Source organism: Arachis stenosperma, chromosome 4 (genome assembly GCF_014773155.1).
Source record: "Arachis stenosperma cultivar V10309 chromosome 4, arast.V10309.gnm1.PFL2, whole genome shotgun sequence".
NCBI lineage: Eukaryota > Viridiplantae > Streptophyta > Magnoliopsida > Fabales > Fabaceae > Arachis > Arachis stenosperma.
Genome location: NC_080380.1, coordinates 1,554,720 through 1,568,880, shown reverse-complemented (window position 1 = coordinate 1,568,880; position 14,161 = coordinate 1,554,720). Strand labels below are relative to the sequence as shown.

Here is a 14,161-nt window from a genome sequence, read left to right as displayed (position 1 = left end):
TATAAATACATTGACTTAGGCATTAGAGATTTTACTGACTTAGACATCAAAGTATTTTATAGGTATTATCTTTCATCTTTTTGTAAACAATTCAGACGCTGCTGAATACACAGGTCAAACTAAAAACTACTTCACTTAGAGTTTAAATCTCATGTTCAAATCCAAATCCAATCCAATTTCAAGAAAATCTCGAAACATGTATAATATAATACGAACAATTGTATACATGCGTATATATCTCTATAAATAGTACTGTATATTATAATATATAAGCATCGTACTATATGGACATTATTGTATAAACTCACACCTTATAATTTTTTAACAGTGTATGTATGCCATTTGATTTAAAGTGTAGTAGATGTTGCAGCTTTCTAAGGTACTACTTGTTAAAATTACAAAAATAGAAGTATTTTATAAAAATAAAAAATAATAAAACTAAAGTTTTCAATAATATTAAATATGTAAAAACTCATTTTTTAATAAAAACAATTTTATTTTGGTAGTACTAACAATTTATCTAACTGATTAACTTACGACACTGTATATATCCTAAACTACGAAGAAAGGATAAAATTAAAAGAGTCTTTAATTATTGAACCTGGTCCTCAAAGAGAGCGTTTATTTTTCTTTTTTTCCACCAAAAAATTCTTAATATTCCCGATTTTGATGGCTTGCCTACTGCCATTTCTCCAAGCTTTCTTTTTTCTTTTTTATTTTCCCACGATTCTTGTAATCATTAGCATAGTGCTAATTATGCAACTTTGCTTATAAAGAAAGGAATGTTGAAGAATGTCCTTTATTTGCCTATGGTCACATTAGTCGATAATTGTTTTTTTTTCCTTTTTTCTTTATGTAGATATATGTTTATCATTTAAATTTAGATACAATAAAATAAAAATATTTAATTATTCTGATGGTTTTTCTAATTTTACTAAATTTTTAATTAAATTTTTATATATTTTTTTAATTAGGTCTCTATACTATTTTTAATTTTATAATTAGATTTTTTTAATCTCAAAAATATTAGAATTAATTGAATATTTTTTTTTTGCAAATTGAAGATATTTACAATTAAAAATTTAATTAAATCTTTAACTACATATTTTTTGAGAGAAATATTCTGTTAATTATAATGTTTTTATTATGAAAAGGACTTAATTACAAAATTAAAAATAATATAAAAATCCAATTAAAAAGAAAAAATATAGAGATCTAATTAAAAATTTAACGAAACTATAGAGACCAACAAAATAATTAAACTAAATAAAAATAGATGAAATTTATAAATATATAAAAATGTTATTTGAACAAAAACAAATTTAACTACTTTCAAATAAGTAATGTTAAGAATCTAGTTCTTTTCCGTCAATATTAGTTAATTAATTCTTTAAAATTATTTTATTCATTTTGAAATTTAGACACCGAATTATAATTTTTTTATTCTAAAATCTAAATTATAAATCTTAAACTAAATTTTTTTCAAAAAATAAGAATATTTAAAATAAAAAATATTAATTAATATTATATAATATTATCTAATTAAAAATTAATTTCTTGCATTTTATCCTTTTAAATCCCATGCACATCTTGTAATTGTATAACAATTTTGCCAATTTTTTTTTATTAGCAATAAATAAAAAGATGAATGAACACGTAGCTATATATCAACCCAAAAAAAAAAAAAAATTGGTGGCTAAAGTAGAAGCAAAGAGAATGTGGAAAAACTTTAGTAGTCCAATCCATCTGATACTTATAGGACCTTAATTTTGCAGCACTCAATTGAAGAAGAAAATGTCAAGATCTACTTCATGATTCTATTAAGCAATTGCTATGCTTTCTGTTTCTGTTGAGTATTGGATTAGAAAAAGTCTAAGAGACTAATATTTTTATTAAAATTTAGTCAGTATATATTTAATTAGTAAAAAAGATATGTAATTTTATATTATTAAATATAATTTTATATAAATTATAAAATATGCTGGTGCTTTTCTCTAGCACTATTGATGTAGTTATTTTACCATCATTATGGCAAATGTTAATTCTTATCTATCAAAAGCAAATTAAATTAAAGGAAGCAAGTGTGGCCTGCTTGTTTTTGAATCTTGCAGCATTAAAAAGAGAAAAGGACTACTACATACATGGCTTCACATGATGATAGTGTTCATTACATAAAGGAGAATTAGTTATATATATTTGTACTTTAGTAATTAAGAATGTATTAGAATACCACATGAATTGGAATTAATTTGATTTCGAAATCAATTTTTTTTGTTTGGAATGGATAAAAGTTAGAAATTGAATTGATTTGTAAATTTTGATTTACTTTAACATTTGTTTTAAATCTTTTTATTTTGAGAAATTTGATTTAAATTGAAATAATTTACTGTTTTAAATTGTAAAATATTATTTTTATCTTTTAAGTATTAAAGAAAATTGTTTAGAATCGGAAATGGGGGCGGGGGAGGGGTTCAATTTGGTTATGGTAGTTACTGATGATAATAATGGTGGTGAAAGATTGTATCATAAATAAAAAGGTAAAGTATTAAATTAGTTTTATATATTTTTGGGTTTAATTCTGTTTTAATTTTTAAAATTTAAAGTGTCTTATTAAATTTTAAAAAAATTTATGACTTTAATATAATTATGTCATAAACTCAATGTTAAATAATTAATAAAATTCAGTTTTTAAATATAGAAAACTTATATAACTAAACTCTTCGATTGTCGGGGAGAGTTTTTTGCGGTAGAACTGATAATGACCTTGTTCTCGTTGCTACGGGCAAATTTTTAGTTTTCGAAGATGTTCTCCGAATGTTTAAACTAAGGTTAGTGGTTCGCAGTGATACATCTACTGTTGGTGATTTTGTGTCTCTCGAATTTATACCTCTTTTTTAGAGAAGGACATTAAAATTTGGTGGAACGGTGCCAAATTATTTAACGTTGACGCAGGACTACATTGAAATTAAATAAAAAAATTTTAGATTCAAATAGGATACTTTAAATCTTAGGATCAAAACACAATTAAGTTTAAACGTAAAAGATCAATTTAATACTTTATTCTAAATAAAAAATAAAAATAAAAAATTAAATTAATTCTAATTTTACCTAATTAATTCTGAATATAATAATTTATTGTCAATTCAAATAATTTTTAAATTAAATCAATTATAAAAATATTTTATTCCCAATACATACTATATTTTATATCATTCTCATATTCAATTTGGTCTTTCTCTCCTTACTCTCACTATGCATCACCCACATAATTTTCTCACCTAACAAGAAAAAGAAAAATGCATAACCGCTCTTACCTCATCATGAACGTGCTTAGCATGCAATATAACCCGTTTTCAATGAGGTAAAAACTCAAGTTGCAATCAAATTTTATGTGAAATTAATTTAATTAAATTATTAGCTAACAATTTTTATTTATTAACTTTACATAATTACCTAAATTTCTATCTTTCAATAATATTGTATTTAGATATATATTGTATATATTTTAAAATTATTTTTTTGCATACAATTAGAGTTAAAATAAAGAGTTTAATTTTATAAATTAATATAATATAAATTATTTTATATAATCATTTAAATAATTATTCACGTATTAATTGTTAAAAATAATTATTTTTATTAATGTAATGACATGTAAGTAAATATATGTGTAAAATTTTTGTATATTGTTAGTTCATTATAATTAAATTTTAAAATAAAATAATAAATTGTAATTTAGGTATTGTTTAATATATAAATTATAAAAATAAAGCGGCCGAATAGGACAGTACCTCTGAGCGTCATAAACTCATATAAACGTAATATTTACATTAGTTTATTTTGATTCTTAACTATGATATTAGTTGGGATTGTTGATAAAAGTGGTGTTCATCGGTATAATCACATTGATGTTAGTGCATGGATCACAATAATGAGAAAGATTATTATTAATTAGTACTATTCAACAAACTAATATTAATTATAAGTACTCACATTATTATTGATGTTAGTGAATAGATCATACTCGATTACAAGAAATTAAGTTGGATTGGTTTAGTTATTAGATTACTAATTCGCTTAAATAAATATTGGAAATTCAATTTTGTTTTATGTTTTTATTTTTGTTGTTCACGGTATCTTTCAACTCGATAGGTCAATGACTAATTCGTCGCGAATCTGAACTCCATCTGAGGATCTGTTACTGGCCAATGGATTACTGCATGCACAAGACGAAATTCGAATCCCCAATACTTACTTAAGTGGACGAGTGAACTGACTGTTAAACCAATTCAAATTAATTATGCATGTAGTAATTTATTGATTAATAACAAATTCTTAAATAAAATTCAGTATGAACAACCCTTTATTTCCTCGGAGATACGGTGAGAAAAAAAAACTCGTTTACAAAACCCTACTTTCTTTGTAGGCCCATCAAGTTCATGAGTGTAATCATAGCTAGCAATAGCATGCATCCACACATTTCGTTATACCTTTCAATCATAATAATCATGCTCAAAACAACCATCATGACTGAATTAATAAAGTGAATAATTGGAATCCAGTTAGCGTGTTTAATTTTGTTCTGATTCTTGACATCTCAAAAGTGGATAATTAGAAACATACCCAAAAAAAAGTAAGGTTTAGACTTTAGAGTTAAATCAATGCTATTCATGAGTAATGTTTTCTCGCTTTTCCAGTTGGATTTAACTTAAATACTATAAAGTATAAACAGTACACTATCTTAAATCAATCAATTTCTAAACAATATTTTCTTTCTACTGGGGATATTACAATATTATTTTTTAATTGTAACTTCTATATTTATTAAAAGTGCTGATCTCTAAATTTTTTCATCTTTTTTTACCATAGCCATCAAAGATAGAAAATAAAAATATAAGAATAGTCAACAAAAAATATTTGCATGAATATATAAAACATTTAAATATCATTAATTTTATAGATAAAAGATATAAACTAACAATAAAGTTAGACATCTAAACTTTTTAAATTATGTATTTAACCAAATTACAGCGCACTTCTTTTTTGAATATATATATATATATACACATGTACCATTACTGCTTTTTTTTGTCGTCGTTATCGTCTTCCTCCTCCTCTTGCATTATTGTTCGTCAATATTTTCTTCTTTTGTTTGATTTTTTTCCTCCTTCTTTTTCTTTCTCATTCTCTATCATCATCATTATTATTATTATTATTATTATTATTATTATTATTATTATTATTATTTTCTTCATCTTCATCTTCTTCTTTTATATATGTTTAGAAAAACTAGAATATAGAAATTTTGATTCACAGTACAAAAGTTCTAACACACAACACAAAAAGGGTCATGTACCAGAATATTGACACTCAACTAACAAAATATGCACAATATAAAAATTTTAGTACACAACATAAAAAATTTAGTCACAGCATAAACACTTTGGTGCACATACAACATAAAATTTTTTAAAGGATTACATATTCAAAATATTAACGTCCAACCAACAAAATACATACTACACAGTACAAAAAAAATTTATGCACAATACAAAATTTTTTGAAAGATCACATGTCCATAACATTGATTTACCTAACTAATAAATTATATTTGTAGCAAAAAATTTTGTGTTATGTACAAAAATTTATATACTATATTGATAAATTTGTGTTTTATGTAAAAATTTATATGCTATATCAATAATTTTTTGTGCTCTTTAATAAAAATTTTTGTGCTAAAAAAGTACAGATAAAAAGAAACAGTGACACATGCGCGCATTTTCAACTTAGTTAGATTTAGTTACAAAAAAACTTGTACGAATAACATCACTGATAAACTAATTCAATATTCATTAAAAAGTAAAATTGGGTTAGTTGAAAAAAATATTTAAAATGTGTAGTTCATTTTTATTGAACTAAATTTTTAATTAGTTTATATCTTTTATAATAAAAATCGTAAATTTCAAATTTTTTTTTTTAATTAAACATGATAGTTTATATGTAAGTAAAAGGTTGGTGGTAAAATATCTGACTCCTATATATGATCATTAAGAATGGATGAAACTTGCTAATAGACAATCAAAGACAGAAGAGAAGTAGTGTGCGAGATTGAGCAATGAGAAGGTTGATCATTCAATACTCAATCTAAGACTCATTATTGAGTTAACTATTTGATTGATGAAAACTGAAAGAACAATCAAGCTAGTTGAACTACATAACTAACTAACTAATAAACCTTGATCTGCAGCAATAATAACTGATGATTACAAAACCAAACCCACGTACACAACTTCTTAGAGGCAAATAATTAATTTTGGTCTCTACCTTAGAAATTGGAATTATAATGTGATGGAACATATGGGTATATTCAATTCTACAAATATAGTCACCCAAAAAAAAAATTTCTACAAATACGTCAATTTAATTTTTGGAAGATCATATTACTTAATTTTGTATTTTTTTTATCAAAAGGTAAATATTTTTATTAGATAGAATAAATGGTCCACATTAAACTATAATTAAAAGGAAAAAATAGAAAGTTCTAACTAAAACAATATGCAATAACCATTAATGTAAAAGATAAATAAGTTTATGAGTTTTCAAGAGTTTTTAGTGTAATTTTTGTCACTAAAAATAATTTTTTTTCGGGAGTTAGTGAAGATCATTTTATTTTTTACTCTCCAATTCTTCTATATTGTGTAAGTTGTCAGGACTTTCAATTGCTGATAATCTCCACTCTTCTAAAAGAATTTGGTCAATTGCATATATCATCGCCAAAGATTTTCAACTCAGAGAGGAATAGGCAATTGGTTATTTTTTCAAGCTTCTATGGCATCGGAGCATGACCAGAAACAATGAAAAACAGATTCTTTCTCCAATCCGCATATTGGACTGTTCGAATTCACTGCAATAATTCTTGAGTTTAATTTTTTCTTAATTGGTAAATCCTCGTGCATCACTTTCTACAAAAATTTTTAATTTTCGGTGGACACTTTAACTTTTAAATTGAGGACCGTAGTAAATTTTGTTAACTTTGTTCAAGTAGAATTCGATGGGAGGGTAAAAGAATTGGAAAGCAATCTTATACTCTGAGACAACTTTCAGTTTTCGTCTTCATTCAAGTCAGTGTGTCTTCTCCTTTTTGGATGACTGTTTTGAGTATGGCTATTGCTACTTGTCTACTGAAAATGTTGATTATTAATGTCTGATTCCAATTTTTATCTGGTTGAATTAACTTTGATATCCATTCTAGTGTGTGTACTATATTGGCATTAGGAATAGGAGTTACAGTAATAAACTCAAGAACCACGAATCCTCTTTAATACTCACTAAAATGCCTCTACCAATTTTTTAAAGTAAACCCTTTTTCGACACCTTTTTTTTCTCCAACACACTTCCATTTTCAAGATGGATTATTTTCAACTTCAACTCTAAAAAAGTTAAAAAATATATAATCTTTGCATTTATAGATTTTATATATTAGAAAATGGGACTTAGTCAGAATTCTCTACCCTTATTTAGTTAGTATAGTGAGGTTGAATGCCTTTAAATCTTTGAAGTTTAAATCTCCTTAAGGTCTCAGTCTGCATGAAATTTTTCAGCTAATCCACTGCATCCTTTTCTCTATATTTTTCTAACCCCACCAAAATTATATTATTATTGCTCGTTGAATATCTTCAATCAATGTCTCTGAAAGTTTGAAACAACTGAGGGTATAAATAGAAACTACTGCTGTCACTGCCTTGATTAACACCTCCCTGCCACTTGAAGAAAGAAGTCCCCTTTTTCAGTGTTGTAATTTTTGAGAGACTTTATTCTTAATATAGTTAAAAGTATCTCTTTTAGATCTTTACATAACTGCCGATAATCTCACGTATTTATTTTGATTGCCTACATGAGAAACTCACAACGTACTAGTTAGTTGATCACGCACTTGGGTAGGAGTATTTTTATTGCAAAAAATCGAGGATTTATCTAGGTTGACCATTTGTCCACTAATCTCTTTGTAGGCTCATAGGATTTCAATTAAGTGATCGCACTCTTTTTGTGTAACTCTGATAAAAAGTATTGAGTCATTTGAAAAGAAAATACGATGGTATGTTATTAAAGACCAATTTTACTCATAGTTATATATTTTATTCACCAATTTAAGACACTCAATTATTGACGTCATAACTTTTCAAAGACTATTTTAACTATTTATCCGTATAAAATATGAATAAAGTATCCATATTATTCCACAAATTTATTTTCATATATATATATAAGCAATAATTTACACTTATTTATAATAATTTACATTTATAAAACATGTAATTTGTATTAATATTTATTAAAATTTATGTATATAAATTAATAAAATTTATTTATTAAAAATAATTTAATAGTTATACTGTTAAATATGACAAAAAATTGTTAAACATTGCTAGTTCTGTAAATTATATATATATATATATATATATATATATATATATATATATATTAATAAAATTTATTTATTAAAAATAATTTAATATTTATTCTGGTTAAATATAACAAAAATTGTTAAAAATTGCTAGTCCCATACATTATATATATACAAAATAACTTTTTTTTATTTTAGAATTAAGAGTAATGACTAAGAACTAATTACATTGGCCCCAAAGTTATTGCCTTCCGTATAATTTTTTCAAATGAATGATGATTAAAATATATTAGGGCAATATAATTTGTTACTCACTTTCAAATACTTTTGGTTCATGCAATGAATGGGGTCGAATCTTATTTTTCAATGCAAGCTCTGCATCTTTCGTTTTTTTAATTTTTTTTTTAATAAATCCCGTCGTCTTTTCTCTTTCTTTCTTTTTCTCTTCTTCTTCCTAATCCTGATGTTCGGTTGTTAACAAAGTGTGACGTGGCGTTCGTAGGAGAATAGCTTTTGGACCATACCAAAGGACTGAAGGATCTTTTGGCCATTTGCTTAAGAAAGCAGAAGCAGTACTTGAGGATCCACCTGTTGCTTCTGTTTCTTTTATATAAATAAATTAAATATTTTTATTTATCAATATATATGTAAATAAGATAATTATAGACGTATTTTTTTTAATTGTATAAACGAAATAAGTCATAATTTTATTTAGTTTTATCTTATTTATAAATAATATATATAAAATTTGAAAAAAAATATATAATAAAATATATTTATAATTAATTCGTTTACACTGTAAATAAGATAAATAATAAGATACAAAAACGTAAATTATATTCAAATTATTTATATTAATAAATAAAATATTAAAAATATTTATTTAAAAAAATCGTCTGTTTGACTGTTTCCGTACCATTTCACTATAACAAATTATTCAAATGGCATCTGAAAATAATTTAAAATATGATAAGAAAATTTTTTTTATAATTGATAAATAATTTTTATATTTAATAAATAATTTTATATTTAATTCAAATATTTTGCAAAAATATTTGAAAAATAACTATTTGAAAAGTTCAAACAAAAATATCAGATTGAAATTCGAACTCTAAACATTTTGTTAAAAAAATTCAGTCATATTAAAATAAATAATTTATTAGCATAAAAATACCAAATTTAAAAAATTTTATTTTTTAATAATGCTTCAACTAAATTAAACTAAAATTTGAGCTTTAAAATCTCTTTTAAAAAATTTACATTTTATATCTATTTTTTTGTCAAATTTTTTATTTTTTAGGAATTCATTTTTTATTTGTATCTTTAAAAATTATTTTGTCAACAATATGAATTTTTAGTTACCATTTCTCATTAGGTACATTTGTATACTACTACACATGAGTCCTGTTTGTTTGTCAATAAATATTTAAATCGACCCTTAAATTATTTTAAATTAGACACTTTTGGTCTTTGATAAATTTTTATTCTCTTCAAATTCTCAAAAATTAATTATGTCGGATAGATTGGTTTCACCATTTTTTTTAAGGGAAAATAATTTGTCTCACAGTATTATTTTTTTTAAAATTTGAAGAGAATAAAAATTTATCAAAGATTAATCATTCTTTTAAACATATTTAAAAGAATATAAAAAATGAATTTTATTGATATTTTTTAATAAAAATAAGTTCTTAAAAATAATTTTGTGTTTTGCGGATATATCCGATATCAGATCCAATACGATCCACAAATGTGCGGATCGGATCCAAGCTTAAAAGCTGTGGATATTGGATCCGATCCGATGATTTTAATGCGGATCGGATCGAAATTTTGGCTATATTCGATCACATCCGCGTTCAACCCTAATTTTCCTAACTCTTAACTTTAGAGAATTATTTTTTTCCTATAAATACATTTGTCAACCAATCAATTTTTTTTAGTATTTTTAGTGTAGTTTAGTGAACATAAAAGCTATTATTTTGAATTTCAGTTGTATATTACTATGATAGCAAATATTATGGTTTTTGCAATGTATATTATAACTGTTGCGATGTAAATACTTTTATATTTCTAAAAGAATTGATTCTTAGTTTTATTGTGATGAATTACTAGTGATATAATTAAATTGCAATGAAATTATGGTCAATTCTTGATGCATTGTAATTTCAAGCCGAATTTGCCTATTATATGATTTTAGAGAGAAAACTAACAATCTAGAGTCAATTAATTTATGAACAATTTCTTCACTTAAACGAAACCAACAACTTTGAGAACAATGAGAAACAGAAACAGAGAAGAAGCTAAACTTGAATTAACATTCGTCACACGAAGATAAAACAACATTGTCAAAGAGATTGGAGACATGAGGAAAAATAATAATGTCCCAACAATAAATAACTTGAGCTTCAAATTCAGTCCCTCATTGTCCTCCCCAAGTCTTCCGAATTTCAAAGTGGTAACTCACATCCAAGTAACATTTTCGATCGTCATCTATAAACTGAAAAAACCATGAAAATCAAATTAATTAGGTACACTAAATTAGTAATGTAACAAACTTAACAAACATTCTAAAACAAATTAAAGATAGTTCAGGGTTCAACCAATAAAATTGCGGGAAAAAATGAAAAATTATGGTAGATAATTATCACAAGGGTAAACCACACAAAATGTATCCGAATAATTTTTGTCGTATTTTTAAATTATTTTAGGGTATTTTGTCGATAATAAAATTCAGATGTATTTTTATGAATCATTTGGATCCATTTTTGGTAGTTTACCAGAAAAAGACAAATAAATCTTTGACCGCAGACATTTAAATCCTCAAGAATTTGAAAATACATTTAAGTCTTTGACTTTTTCAAAATCTGGATATATCGATCTCTCATGTTCACTTGGGTCTGTCAGACCCAACTAAAAAATCAAACGTGATTCCCATTGTACTTACCTGGTTGATACGGATGCACACGTGAGAGAATTTTTAAAATTGGATAAATTAGACTCAGAGATCGATGTGTCCAGAAACTTAAATGTATATCCGCAGACCAAAAAGTTAGGAATCGATTTGTTCTTTTTTACGTTAACTTAATTACTAGCTAAAATGACAAAAAAAAACTTGTTTTTTTCCTTGAAAAAAACAAAAAGACTCAACACAATAAAGATGGAAGTAAACAAAAACACAAAATAAAGACATGCTCACAATTTATGAAGGATCTGAGGATAATAGTAAAGTTAATGCATAATTTTTATTTTTATTATTTTTTGGTTTTACCTTTGTTCTTGATAAATAAGTTCCCCTGGCAAAAAAGCCAGTAGGGGTAGTTTCTTCTTCCAATTCATATGCATATGGCTCCAGCTGTGGACTAAATGTTCCACACATTCTATTTCTGCTGTCCACTGTTAACAAAAATCCCATGTAACTAACTTAATTATATGATAATCAAATTAATTAATTAATCAAAGGGGTCCATTCTAACCTCTAACACCAGCTTTCCAGACAACATTAGTGTATTTGAGACCAGAGACAATGTTGTTTGAGACAGTGAATGTGAATTTCATTCGGAATTTGCTTCCTTCCTTAAGCACAAAGAGTGTCTTTTTAGGTTCATTTGTGAACGGAATTGGCAATATTATGTCTTCTTCTCTGTCTGGGGATGTAATGCTCAGTCTCACAATCTTCACTTCTGGATCTTTACTTTCTGGATTTCAACCCACAACGTTCGAAAATCGATACAAAATTTTATAGTGGTGGAAACTCAGGTGCAGTCGACTTCATGTAAAGTTAATAATTGAGAGTTGTTAGATGATTTGACTGATTTGACTAAATTTTCATCTAGCGGCTCTCAGCTATTAACTTCACATGAAGTGGACTGCACTGATTTTTCACCTTTCATAGTATATATAATGTCAAAACAAAAATACTATTTGTACACCAAAATCAGCCACTAAAATCAGTCACTAAGGTATTTATATATAAATACACGTATGGTTTAATTTATTTTCAATGTATATTTTATACTGATAACTAATTTTAGTGGTTGATTTTAGTTCGAAAAAGCTAGAACTGATTTTGTTGGAAGTTACCTCCAACCGCAGATACATCAACATTTCCAAGTAGTTGTTCTTTCCATTTTCTCAAACTCTCATCATCCTTTTAGAAACAAAAAAAAAATTATAATAAAAGAAACTTATTGAAAAAAAAAGTGAAGAATAAAGAAAGAAGCTTATTACTTTATCTTTGTCAAGGTGTTCCTTGAGGCTAACCAGAGGACCAAGATCCAATTCCTTTTCAGTTTCACAACACTTGTTGTCATCATCAGCATCATGTTCTTCACATTGATCAACAACGTTATTCTTGTTCTTGTGCTCTTTCATATTGTTATCCTTGGTGGTGGTGGTGGAGACAGTTCTAACAGCAGCAGCCATTTTGGTTGAGTCAGAGAAAGTAGTTAGTGGTAACACTTTGAATATTTTTGGGTGCCAAATTTAGAGAGAATTTGTCTTTTTTTTTTTTTTTGAGGAGAGATTTGGCTTTGCTGTTTCGTGTGACTCGTTCAAGTCTTCAAGACTTTGAGACACTTTTATATATATAAGGAGAGTTTTTTTTTTCTATTAAAAATAAAAAGACTCAGATCCACGATTTTTTATATAAGTATAAAAAAATTATGTTATTTGACTTATGTCATTCAAATCCACGATTTTTTATATAAGTATAAAAAATTATGTTATTTGAGCTATATCATTAAAAAAGATTTGTTATTTACATAATATTTTAGAAGTAATATATTTCTAATATCCAAAACCAAAATAAAATAAATTGAATTAAAAAAAGGACGATCTTATTTTTGTTACATCTTAAGATGAATTACGAATTATATAAACTAATTATTTTTTAAAACATACTATGTTTACCAAAAAATTAGTTACTAAATTAATTTTTACATATTTGTATATAAATATATGTGTTAAATTTATTATTAATATATATTTTATATCTGCAATAGCACTTTAGAAAAAGAAATCATAAAAAATATATTTTTATACTAATAATTGATTTTTTATATACTAACTTTTTTATTATTGCTATCAATTTAATATATTTACAAAACAGTACAAAGTTAGATCTAAATTTTTGAAGGAGGTCACTTAGATAAAGACGTCTAAAACGTCTTTTTTTAAAGATGTTTTCATGTTGTGTTTTAATTAGTTTCTGTATAATTTATTCGGTGTTCCTCATCATATATTATTAAATTCCTCAAAAGATTTTCTTTCCAAAAACAATAAAAAATATTTAATTTGGACTAAAACAAAAAAAAGTAATAGATTAACTATTAGATTTTTTTAAAAGATTATTTACATAAAAAATATATCGCATTCATCAATATATATTGCTAAGGATGTTTAAAGATGGGATATGGTTGAAATTTTAAGAGCTTGTATATATATATATATATATATATATATATATATATATATATATATATATATATATATATATATATATATATATATTGATGAATGTGATATAATTTTTTATGTAAATAATTTTTAAAAAAAAATCTAATAGTTAATATATTATTTTTTTGTTTTAGTCCAAATTAAATGTTTTTTATTATTTTTGGAAAGAAAATCTTTTGAGAAATTTAATAATATGTGACAAAAACAGAAACTAATTAAAACACAACATTAAAACATCTTTAAAAAAAGACGTTTTAGGCGTCTTTATCTGAGTGCCTCCATTTTTGAATATGTATCTAAATATAT

At 24.9% G+C, this 14,161-nt stretch overlaps 1 protein-coding gene across 1 annotated transcript; it reads right to left on the bottom strand.

Annotated features, from left to right (window-relative positions):
- Window positions 1-10,578: 10,578 nt before the first annotated feature.
- Window positions 10,579-12,937, bottom strand: LOC130973479 (rho GDP-dissociation inhibitor 1-like). Its single transcript, XM_057898030.1, has 5 exons — window positions 12,629-12,937; window positions 12,482-12,548; window positions 11,875-12,096; window positions 11,670-11,794; window positions 10,579-10,898 (listed from the first exon to the last, which is right to left on the bottom strand). The coding sequence occupies exons 1-5, from the start codon at window positions 12,821-12,823 to the stop codon at window positions 10,821-10,823; spliced, it is 687 nt and encodes a 228-aa protein (XP_057754013.1). The 5' UTR covers window positions 12,824-12,937; the 3' UTR covers window positions 10,579-10,820.
- Window positions 12,938-14,161: the final 1,224 nt, after the last annotated feature.

Excerpts from the sequence above, each read along its gene's own strand:
- LOC130973479 (XM_057898030.1), bottom strand. The coding sequence starts at position 12,823 with ATGGCTGCTGCTGTTAGAACTGTCTCCACCACCACCACCAAGGATAAC. Across the intron at positions 12,097-12,481 it reads TGATGTATCTGCGGTTGGAG|AAAGTAAAGATCCAGAAGTG; the intron begins GTAACTTCCAAC and ends GTTGAAATCCAG. Across the intron at positions 10,899-11,669 it reads CTTATTTATCAAGAACAAAG|TTTATAGATGACGATCGAAA; the intron begins GTAAAACCAAAA and ends TGGTTTTTTCAG.